We start from the raw sequence: 12,333 nt of genomic DNA, 5'->3' as shown, positions 1-12,333 counted from the left end.
ACAATATTACGTCATCGAAAAGATGTGGAAATATAAGGATTGTTTTAAAAGCCAGAATCTTAGCACTACTGTCGCATATAAGCAACTAAACCACAATTTAATATTACAAAATACCTAGTCCGTGTTTACGATATCCCATAAACCTCAGGTTTTCATACAGTTGCAATCACGCGTTTAACCTCACCTCAATTAAATCGTCTGTCTCTCATCCTGCCCCTCAGATTGGCGCTCCTAGGCCCTATGTTTTGCTGAAAGAATATTCTACACTGTGAGACCAGGACCACTGGTGGCCTAGTGGTTTACACGTTGAGTTGCGCTCACCAAGATAAGCAGTTCAAAACGAAAGGTCGCCGAAGGGGCTTTCTACTCCTGGAAAGATCTAGTCCGGGAAAACTCGGTGTGACTCTGGGCCGTAGAAGCGCCGAGCGTCGCTAGGCAACGCCTTGGGAACTTTGGTCGGCGGAACCGAAGTCGTCCGCTCTGGCGACCTCCACAGGGAACGTCTTTCCGTTGCACCAAGAGGAACCCTCGGCCTGACGTGATTGGCACCCGGCGGCGGAAGTGCCTTTGCGCTTCCAGCTCCCGCAGACTTCGGCCGCGAGATCGGCTGCCCGGGCCGGCGCTGCCTCCCCGCCACGCGCGCCCCAGGGACCCGAGCCCTCCGCGGCCATGGAGCAGGGTGCGGACGGGCGCACGGCGAGCGCGCTCTTCGCGGGCTTCCGGGCCCTGGGGCTGTTCAGCAACGACCTTCCCCACGCGGTGCGCTTTAGCGCGCTGAAACGCCGCTTCTACGTGACGACGTGCGTGGGCAAGAGCTTCCACACCTACGACGTGAGTGAGCCGTCCCCTCGCGCCGGCGCGGCCCGGGCACCGAGCTCGTCTCTCCTCCCTCCCCGAGGGAGGCCTCCCCTGCCCGCCGCTTCCGTGCCCAGCCCGCCCGGCGCCGTCACGTGCGCGGCCCGGAGGGGAGAGAATTCTGGGTTCGGGCCTTCGTTGGTTCGGCAGCTAGATTCTGGCCGCCCGCTTCCCCGGGAGGAAGTAAAGGCGTTCAGTGCCCCGAATCCTCCGTTCTTCACGAGAAAGCCTTAGGAGCCTTTGTACAGTCCGCGACCCAAACTTCACGTTGCGAGAACTGGAAGGGACGAGGTTCATTGTGATTTCGGAAACCCTGCCCATGTGCTAGCCATCCAGTTTATTGCCTCAGGCTTCCGTTATTATTATCGTGGGGGGCAACGTGAAATGCCTCGTCGTGCCCCATGAAGCCTGCAGCAGTTTCTAGTAGGGATCACTGTCTCGCAGCACCGAAACACGAGGACACCAAGCCTCAGAGCAATTACGTGTCTCGGTTAAGGCCCAGCTTCGTGGAATAATCGATGTCTTGTCTGCTTTCTTCAATATTTCGTCAGTCACTAAAATAGCCTGTTGTGGTGGTTCACAGGCGTCTTCTCCAAGAGGCTTGAAAACGCTGATGGGGATAGTAACGAAGCCCTTCTCCCCCAGGCTCCTTGTTTGTAAAGCTGTTTCTGCTAAGTCGCTGGTTCTCAACCTTCCTCATGCCGCGACCCTTTCCTCATGTGGTGGTGACCCCCAACCATAAAGTCATTTTCGTTGCTACTTCCTAAGATTTTGCTACTGTTGTGGTTGAGAACCACTGCCTTAAGGGCCGTGAAAACCAAATGGATGCTTAACAAGAAGAACTGAGAGTTGAGATGGGTTTAGTTCTTCAGAAAAGAGGGTAGGCCTAGAGCAGCTTGTTTTCCCCAAGCCCAGTTGTCAAGGGAGAAAAGGTAGATAGATTGATGTGGAGATGTTTATTGTTGCCGCTAGCCCCAGGTAACCCTTGCATGCCAACTAATTTCTGCTGATCAGTTTCTTCCCTGAAATGTTGCCTTAATAATTGCCTCACTTAGATCTTGAAATCTTATTTTTGGCGGTGTTTTATCCACACTACTTAATGTTAACAGTTTCTTATCTGTACACTGAAATTCAGTTGTTAAAATGAAGTTGTTTCTACAGCCCCCCCTACTAGTTCATGCACTACTGATGCAGTTTTTAATTTCTCCAGTCATAACATCATTACCTGTAAGCCCTTATATTCCAAGGGCTGTGTACACTGCTGTGATCACTCAGTGCGCTGGGCCATGGCCTTTGAAATGGAAACTATTTGGCAGTAGAAAAATGGCACTAATAAGCTCATCACTAGTTTGGTCCACCAACCTTCATTCAGATTAATCTTTTATAGCGGGACCTTCACAAGTTGTAGATAGGTGATGACAGGTATGATTTATTGAGCTTTTACTGAGAGACTGCTTCAAAAAGTTTGTGGGAGAGTGGAATTAAAAGATAACAGAATTTTTCCAAAAATGTTTTCAAGCCCCCCTTGTGTTTGAATGGTACATCTCTAAGTGGCTTCTTGAATATTTTCATTGATTGCTCACAACAGTCCCTTACAGCAAGTGCCTATTTTAATTGTTATTTTGTAGATGTGGGAGTTGAGGCACAGGGAGATTAACTAATTGCCCCTAAGTAAGACAGCAGGATCAGTAACCAGAGATAAAGAGTTGGCAAACAAAAGTCTATGAGGCAGTTTACCCACTGCTTGTTCTTATATGAGCTGTAAACTGAGAGGCTTTTACATCATTACCTGGTTAGAAAAAATTAAAAGGAGAGTATGAATCATGAAATTATATGAAAATCGATTTTTGTATTTATAAGTAAAGTTATTGGAATACAACTAGCAGTGCACTTTCATTTATGTGTTTTCTATTACTTTTTTTGCTACAATGGTAGAGTCAAGTTGCAATACAGACTCTGTGGTCCACTAAGCCTGAAATATTAATGAGAGGGCTTCCAAAAGTTTGTGCAAAAATGGAACTAAAAGATACTGTATTTTTCCACTACCTTTTTGAAGCCTCCTCCTATGACCCTTGCTGACAAAAGCTTACCTTCCTCTGCCAGTACCTTTGCTGATACAGAAATTGAAGGTAGAATCCTTCCTGACCATGAATATTTGGTCACTAGTATCTATATATAAGGTTTACTCCTAATCTTCAAGTTTTGTAATTATTGCTTTTGTTATTGAAAATTTACTTTATCTTTTTTATCTTTAAACAGGTGCAGAAACTTAGTTTAGTCGCAGTAAGTAAGTGTGTTTTATTTGTTCTGCATTTTTAGTGTCTTGTCCTTTTTAAAAACATTGTATTTTGACGTAAATTTAAGATTTACAACAAAGTTGTGGGAATAGTACAAAGATAGTCTTTTACCCTTAGTGGTGTCTCCTTGCAAGTCACTGTGGTCGCTGTTGGGTTGCTAACCTCAAGGTTGTCAGCTTGAAACCACCAGTAGCTCCTCAAGAGAAAGACAAGGCTTTGTGCTCCTGGAAAGAGTCTCAGGAACCCAAAGGGGCAGCTGTATCCGTCCTGTAGGGTTGCTATGAGTTGAAATCAACTCACTGGCATTGAGATTTTTTGTTGGTTTTTAATGGCCAGGCACATTGAGTATATGTAACTGCCCTGTTATTCCTCCAAGCCTCACCCAAATGTGAGAGAAACAGGAGTTTCCACCAAATGTGAGAGAAACAGGAGTCCAGTGTGTATGTTGAATAAAAAACTAATTTTTAGAAGATTAATAGAAAGACACTATAAAATGAGGTTAATACAGAACTGGGTGATACATCTCTAAAAATATTATGTAGAAAATCAAAATAGAATGTAAATTGTTAAGACTGCTAAAGAGAGTTAATCTTTTAACCTAACCCCCAAAGGAAATGATAAATAAATAAAAGCCAGTGGGACCAAGATACTGAGAGAAAAATCAAAAGATTACATAAGAAATGGGCACGCTTACCAGGGAGATAAGTGGAAACGATGCTCATTGCCTTTGACAATTTTAAGTGTTAGCACGTGAAGTGCCAGGTGGAGTTACTTTAGATTGGGCAAAGAAGGAACTTAGAGAATCAGGTTTTGATTTATTTATAAAATTTTCCTCGCCTTGGTACTGAACTTAATGTTCTGAAGGTGGTATTCGTGTGAGGGCCGAATACCTGCTCGAATTGTGTGTACTAATGTAAAGTTACTTTTCCAAGTGACTTCAAAATGCTTAATTTCCTTACGATTAGTTTTTTTTGGGGTGCTTTAAAATGTGGAAGTAATAGACATTTTCCTATGGAAAGTAAAGGTGATTTTATAATCTCAGACTGATAGCTATTGTTAGATGTCCAAAATAATACAGAACATCAGTAATTGTAGTTGAACTGAAGAATCCAATTGACATTTATAGGACTTTATCCAACAACAGAATATACCTGTCTTATTAAACTCACGTGAAATATTCACTAAGACAGACAGCATCCCAGGTCATGAAACATATCTTAACAAATAGAAGAAAAATTATGTAAGGTATGCTCAAACACTACAATGATACTATTCTGGAAACCAATAGTGAAATGGAAACTAGAATATCCCATAAGTCAGAGATTAAATAACACTTCTGAGTAACAAGGTAACACATGACTCAAAGATGACTTCTGGAGAGAAATTTTTTTTTTTAATTTATTTATTTTTAATCAATTTATTGGGGCTCATACAATTCATCACAATACATAGATCAATTGTATAAAACACATCTATACATTTGTTGCCCTCATTATTCCCAAATCTGGAGAGAAATTTAACCTTTGAACTGAATGAATATTAGAACAGCGTGGAGGTCAGAGTTGTATACGCTTATTCACAGCTTTCATTTTTATTTATTTTGAAAATCATAGCCATGAGAGAAATTATACTTAAGGTTTCTGTTTTGCCTTAAGATCTTAAAAATTCTGAATTCTTTTCTTTTTGTATTTCATTTCTCCTAGGTAACTCTGTTCCACAAGATATCAGCTGTATGGCAGCTGATGGGAGGCTAGTCTATGCTGCATACGGGAATGTTTTCTCTGCATTTGCCCGAAATAAAGAGGTTTGTATCACTGGACTATTTTAATTTGTTTGTCTTAGGCAGTCAGTATTTGATTGTCATGATAGTAAAGGAGATCTTAAAGTTGTCAAGTGCTGGGCCCAATCAGGTTTACTCTGTGAAGCTTTTTAAACTTTAGATTTGTTGGAGTAGGTCTTGGACATGGCCTTTTGAAAAAGCGCCCTGCCTGGTACATATTTGTACCACTCCTTTATGCAGTCTGTGGGGGTCAGCCTCCTAGAGCAGGCAACTTTTTGTGCTAACTGAACTGGGAGGGACTGGGCGGTGTGCATGCCCCCTCACTAACCTCTGGTGGAAAGTAGCTGAGCAGGTTGAAGGATCAGGTGGGTAGCCCTGGTTTCTTGCTGTTTGTTAATATTAACCACTCAGCCACCAGGCTCTTCTGGTAAAACTGAAAGCTGTGAGTAAACTTAGAAGGCTCCGTGGAGGAGAACCAGGGCAAAGGAGGAAGAGTAAAGTTGGCACTAGTGGGGAAGATGTGGCTGGTATTGTGGTTGAGGGACAATCACACAGACCTTATTAAACTGGTTGAGCGGTGAACCTGCTTGGTTCTTTTCTATTTGTTAATCAAACCTTGGATGATCAAAAGTTGATTGTAGTTACTTGTACTAGCATCTACAGATTCAGCATGCTTCTTGGCTATTAAGAATAATATTATATGGTGAACCAATAATAATGCACAACTCTTAAACTTTACTTTGTAGATTGTACACACCTTCAGGAGTCATAAAGCAGAAATCCGTCTTTTGCAGCCATTTGGGGATCACATTATCTCTGTTGATACTGACAGCATTCTTATTATTTGGCACATATATTCCGAAGGTACGAATTAAAAGTATTTTATCAGGGGATAGTATAATCAATGTGAATATTATACCACTGGTTTTACATGCAAACAGTAGAATAGTTAATTTTTGAAGTGGAACTTTAATATATATGAGCGGGGGAAAGATTCTAAGTAGGAAGTAACTACTTATAACCTGTTCAATTTGTCTATCTTAGCTAATACATTTCCGTTGTGACCCTTTCAAGTCTGGTGACTTTCACTTTGGGGTGAATGTTGATGTGTGCTTGAGTAATTCTTGGCTCACATTTTACCTTGACTTGTAATTGTAAACTTGACGGTTTTATAGTCTGAAAACTACAACGCATTTTTCTGAGAACATGAGTCATTGTTCTTTCACTGCTCATTCCTTGGGGTATGTTTATGGCCCTGAACTGTGTTTATAGGACCGTGGCTCTTCAGGGGGGTTTATTACCAGAATATCTACACTTTTCCTTAATTTCAGCCTGGAGCCCCAGCATGAATGAAAGCTTTTAAGTTCTTACGTGTGTTTAAGTTTTTAGCTTACATCGCCTTTTGATTAGCTCATGCTTGATTCCGTAATTTTGTTTTTAGTAAAAGTCGTAGAAGCTTCCCTTTGAGGAACTACTGCTTATCCTCATTCAAATTAGTCACTCATCCTTGTTTTTTATTTGTTCAAGTGAAGTGAACAGGATTCCAAGTATTTTTCTTGTGTAGAAAAATGACCTTTTATGAGGTTACACAATACAGTTCATAACAGTCTACTAGGTTTCCTGTTGATGCTGGTCCAACACCTTGAACCAGTGTCTTCAGGGAAGAATTGTTTCTCGGATTTTAAATACAACAGCTAATTAGAAAGAAGTAGATCTTTTAAAATATACTTAAAGTTTGCATAATTTTCACTTGGTTATATTTTTTGAACTGGAATACACATGCCCTTCGGGGTATTCCCCAGTGTTCCAGACAATATGTGAACCCAAAGGTTCAATGAAGTGTGTGTTCTTTGATGCTCAAATTTGGGGGGAGATCTAGGGAGAAACTTGTTTTAGTCATAGGTAAACTATGAAGTAGAAAATGAAATTCACATAGGAACTTTAAAGATTCTTAAAATTCCAAAGAATTTATATATCTTGTAGCAAATGAAAATTGGCTATGCCTTCCTTAACTACATAGGATTATGAAGTCTGTTCTCCTCTTGTTAGAGGTTCTGGGAATATGTTAGAAAAACGCTGTTCTAAAAAATAAAATCCTTGTGAATGAGGGGGAGTGCTGATTGGGGACCCAAGACCCATCTTAGGCAACTGGACATCCCCTTACAGAAGGGTCACAGGGAGGAGAGTGAGTCAGGGTGCAGGGTAGCAACAATGAAACATACAACTTTCCTCTAGTTCCTAAATGCTCCCCTGTCCCCATCATGATCCCAATGATGCCTTAAAAATCTGGCTAGACCAGAGGCTGCACACTGGTACAGATAGGAAATGGAAACACTGGGAATCCAGGACAGATGATTCCTTCAGGACCAGTGCTGAGAGTGGCGATCCCGGGAGGGTGGGGTGGAAAAGGGGAACCGATTACAAGGATCTACATATAACCTCCTCCCTAGGGGACAGACAAACAGAAACATGGGTGAAGGGAGATGTCGGACAGTGTAAGATATGACAAAATAATAATTTATAAATTATCAAGGATTCGTGAGGGAGGGCGGGGTGGGGAGGGAGGGAAAAAATGAGCTGATACCAAGGGCTCAAGTAGAAAGAAAATGTTTTGAGAATGATGACGACAACATATGTACAAATGTGCTTGACGGAATGGATATATGTTTGGATTGTGATAAGAGTTGTATGAGGCCCCAATAAAATGATTTAAAAAAATAAATATTACATTATATATAAAGAAAGAAAAACACTGTTCTACATTTTATTTAAGTCTACCTTTTGCTTTTTATGTCCTTTATATCCGTGAATGGCTTGTCAGGCTTTCCAGGTGTTGGCTCTTCATTTTTCTGGAAAAGCCCAATGTAAGCATTTTACTTGGAGCATTCACTTTGCCTTTTGACCAGAATTGGACTAAATTAATTTAATCCAATGTAGTCCAGTTTTGGACTAAAATTGGATCTTAATTGGATCTTCTCGATTGATTCCTCCCCTTCCCCCCCTTTAAACTAATTTAGCAGTGAGTAAAATTTTAATTACATTTGTACTAGAACTTAAAAAAGAATGTTAAATGTTCAGATTATATTTATAAGTTGCCTTCGTTGCATTTATTTAATTTCTCAAGGAATGTGTTTATATAGACTAGTATATGAATTTTAATTTATATCAGTGTATGAATCCTTGATATGATAGGCTGGTTTACATAATAAATGTATGGGTATATGAAAAATGTAAGAAATAATTTCTATAATTTTCATTTTTGTAGAAGAATACCTGCAATTGACTTTTGATAAATCAGTGTTTAAAATTTCTGCAATTTTGCATCCGAGTACCTACTTAAATAAAATACTACTTGGCAGTGAACAAGGAAGCTTGCAGTTGTGGAATGTTAAATCCAAGTAAGCACTCTGTGTAGAAAATGTTATAAGTAGTTCCCACCGTACCCTCATGTATGTACTACCTCTTAAGGCACACTTCAGTCATTCAGTTCTCCCTGCCTTTCTATATTTATTTGAAGGGTGCAGTAGCTTTGAAGCGTATACATAAACACCCAAACCAAACTAGTTGTCACTGACTCGATCTCAGCTCATGGTGGCCTATGTGTGTCAGATAGAACTGTTTTCTGTAGGGGTTTCAGTGGCCGATTTTTCAGACATAGAGCTTGAAGCTTCTCTTCCAGGGTGCCTCTGGGTGAATTCAAACTTCAAACCTTTTGATTAGCAAGTAAGTGTGTTGACTGCACCCAGAGACTCCATCAAGATGTCTTTAGTAAAGTAAAGTGAAAACCTTTAGAAAATAATAATTGTGATTGTTATTGAATAGTTTCTAGTTTCAATTCAACTAAGAAGGAAGACGGAGGCAAAACAAATAGGTGGTAATGTCATACTAGCATTCAGAATGGTTTTTAGGGTAAAAATACTTTCCATTGTCAACCACAGACATAATGAATATCTGCTATAACTGGAGGGTTAGACACCTTTCGAATTTTCCTACCTTTATTTGAATATATAACTAGAGAAAAAGATGGAAGTTATATTTCGTGTATAGCATTAAAGAAAGCCAAGCACACAAAAAGTGGATCATCTAGATTGCCCTTTCCAAACCTTACATGGTTAAAGGGAAAATTAAATTTTTATAAGTACATGGTTTTCCTAGTTCATAGTTTTAAATCCGTGTTTCCATTTGACTTAACCAGTATCATGGACTACCTGCTCTGCTAGGCACCAAAAAAGCAAAATGAAATTCACTGCTGACTCATGGCAACTTTATAGGACAGGGTAGAACTGCCCTTTTGAGTTTCCAAGGCTGTACTCTTTACAAGAGTAGAAAGCCTCATCTTTCTCCCAAGGCATAGCTGGAGGTTTTCGAACTGCCAACCTTGCTGGATCCCAGCCCAATACATAGCTGTTAGGATACCGGGGCTTCTTTCTAGACACAGGAACAATACATGTCTGAGAAATACGTTGTTTTTATCTTTAAGGTATCTGCATAGGTTCCTTATGTGGCATTTACATTCTATATCATATACTTAAGTATCCCCGAATAATCACTGAGTGTACTGCATCTCTGTACATTTAAAGGATTTAATGAATGATTTGTTACTTCAGTAATTATCATTAGAAAATTTTCAGATATATTTCGTCAGCAAACTTATTATTTATAATTTCTGACACAGTTCTGAAATTTAGAACAGTATCGTTATCTAACAGTTTCATATTATAAGGTTAATATTGTAAGTATAAATGATAAAGTACCCTTTGTGATGCTGTTTCTAGAAACATTACAATGAAAAATGAGATCTCTATAAAATCTTAAATTTTTTAAATGTAGACAGACTATGAGATGCTTTTTAGTTGTGTTATTTTGATTTCCTGCTTAACATATTTGATTGTGCAAAGATGTGATTTAGTATAATAATTGTTACTGCTTTGTATGGCATCTGGAGTTGACCATTCTGAAACCTGCCACTTACTAGTCATATGATCTTATGATTCTGCCACAGTTTCTTAATCTGGAAAATAGTGTTAATGGTAGCTATTTCCTGGGATTATTTTGAATATTAAATAACTTAGTATATGTACTTATAATCAGTGTCTGACAGGAAATAATATCTGTTCTTATTTTACTATATACTGTGTAGTTAATTTTGCTTTCCTCAAGGGGAAAAAAAATAGCTTTCCAATATTTTTCTTCTTGTAGTAAACTCCTGTACACGTTTCCAGGATGGAAATTTGGAGTGACAGCTCTTCAGCAGGTTTGTAATTTTCTGTTAACATCAAGGAAGAAGCAAAGTAAGGAGCAGGAGCTCCTAGTTTTAGAAAGCAAAACATTTACCTTTATAACTAATAACTTGAGGAAAAAGTGATAGAAACAATAGTGCTTAGAATTAGGTTCTAGACCTGTGGTTGTTAGGGAGCTTGTGTAAACACATAGTCCATTACCTCGTGCATAGTGGAGATGAGTTCCACAAAGCAAAGGAAATTGTAGGTTTTGCAAAGAGAAACTTCTGAACATGCTAAGATTTGTGATTTGAAATAATGAGACCAAAATCCCAGTGTTTGATTCAACACTGGACATGTTTCCCTCAAAAGAAATGCTTTTTGTTTTTAACAAATCTGTAAAAACTATAAAATCTACTGTAATCAATAAGTATGCAGAGAATCTGGCATATATGTTAGATATATAAAATTACTATGCCCGTCCTCCTAAATATTACTACCTATAATTGGTCAGTTTATATGTACTGCATATACTTTCCAACCGCTATCAACCTTGCTCAGCCTTCTATTACTCAGAGGATCCGAAAGGTGTCAGATCATTAGTTCCCTTGAGGGCAAGAAGCATATTTATTTTAGTATTCCCAGCTTTCTACATAGGGTTTGAGCCACAGTGGACTCTTAATGGCAAATCAGTTAAGTATTTAGTTTGACTCACTTTTAGAGTATTGTTGGATATTACTGTTCTGTACTGAAATAGGGAAAATCATAATTAATACTTTAATGTAGAACCACATTGTATTGATGAAGATAAGAATCACAGAGTGTTACAGTTAAAAAGAGTTGCAGTTGGCCTTTTTTAGTGCCATGTATATCATTTTGGGAATTGTCCCCACTTGCTCGTCCACTGACCAGTGGTGTGTAGTGACTTCACACAGCAGCTTCCTTTTCTCTTGGTCAGCTAGTTTTGAGATAGGGAAGTGCGAGAGTGGCTGGCAGATCTGCAACTGGGAAGTCACTTTGAAAAATCACCTAAATATTTCAGTGCTAAATAACAAGGTATGCAAGAATGGTAATACTTGTTGCTTTTGTCAGAGGGTGATAGTGCTTTGTTTTTTGCTGGCACATGAATAATGACACATACCATTGGGATAATTAAAGCCATTCCTCTTAAGACAATAGTGAGTTTAGTACTTTAATTTTCAGGCACCTGCTGTGGATGTTGCTGCCGTGGGCCTTGTGTCAGGTCAGGTGTTCATTCACAACATTAAGTTTGATGAAACATTAATGACATTTCGTCAAGACTGGGGACCTATTACTTCGATTTCATTTCGGACAGGTAACTTTTAATATTGAATAAGTGTAAAAGCCTTTAAAATGCATTACTTTGAAAAGTTGTTGCTATGTTCTTAGCAGATTATTTTCTTGGAATTTAATCTAACAAATGAAATACTGGAGTAGAAGAAGTCAATGTGATGAAGTGTAAATCATAGGCGTACCCTCTTGTTCTTTTGTAATTTTATATTTATGGACTAAATGGATGCAGAGTTTTGTTTGGGAGGCTTTAGTGATTGGCAAAGGAGTCCTCATGGCATTGTTGTTTAAGCATTGGGCTGTTAATATTAAGGTTGGCGGTTCATACCCACCAGTTGTTCCATGAGAAGAAAATGAGACTGTCTGCTCCCTTGAAGATTTATAGGCTCAGAAGCCCTATATAGGGTTGCTGGGGGTGGAATTGACTTAATGGCAGTGAGTTTGGTTAGCTGAGTTTGGCAAGAGTTTGAGTTGACAGGAATTGCTTTTGTCAATGGCTTGTTTTATTTTAACAACAGATGGCCATCCAATAATGGCAGCTGGAAGCCCCTGTGGACATATTGGACTCTGGGATCTAGAAGACAAAAAATTAGTCAATCAAATGAGAAATGCACATTCTTCAGCAATTGCCGGACTGACATTTCTTCATAGAGAGCCGCTTCTTGTCACAAATGGTGCTGACAATGCTCTCAGGGTATCACAGTTATTACTGTTCACTTCTTATAACTGGCCCATCTGACCTGCGCTTTTCTTTAATGCATCAGCTTGAACTAGAAGATGAAAGGAATAGGGGATGAGGTATTGGTATAGACGAAACAGAGTACAGCAGTGAGGACGTGTGCAAAAAGTGGCACTCTAGCACCAGCGCCCC

At 39.4% G+C, this 12,333-nt stretch overlaps 1 protein-coding gene across 1 annotated transcript in view; it reads left to right on the top strand.

The window, feature by feature from the left end:
- Positions 1-659: 659 nt before the first annotated feature.
- The window catches only part of WDR36 (WD repeat domain 36), a 41,305-nt gene continuing 29,631 nt past the window's right edge, over positions 660-12,333 (top strand). Inside the window, exons 1-8 of the mRNA XM_004706586.4 lie at positions 660-831; positions 3,115-3,142; positions 4,856-4,956; positions 5,679-5,796; positions 8,198-8,330; positions 10,132-10,186; positions 11,355-11,487; positions 11,981-12,156. Coding sequence (XP_004706643.1) covers positions 670-831; positions 3,115-3,142; positions 4,856-4,956; positions 5,679-5,796; positions 8,198-8,330; positions 10,132-10,186; positions 11,355-11,487; positions 11,981-12,156 — 906 coding nt within the window. The 5' untranslated portion in view covers positions 660-669. The remainder of the gene's footprint in view (positions 832-3,114; positions 3,143-4,855; positions 4,957-5,678; positions 5,797-8,197; positions 8,331-10,131; positions 10,187-11,354; positions 11,488-11,980; positions 12,157-12,333) is intronic.

This window comes from Echinops telfairi, unplaced genomic scaffold (genome assembly GCF_000313985.2).
Source record: "Echinops telfairi isolate 266 unplaced genomic scaffold, ASM31398v2 ScPeMD7_7469;HRSCAF=8507_1, whole genome shotgun sequence".
Lineage (NCBI taxonomy): Eukaryota > Metazoa > Chordata > Mammalia > Afrosoricida > Tenrecidae > Echinops > Echinops telfairi.
The sequence above is the reverse complement of the archived record's forward strand: the minus strand, read 5'-3'. Positions and strand labels throughout refer to the sequence as shown.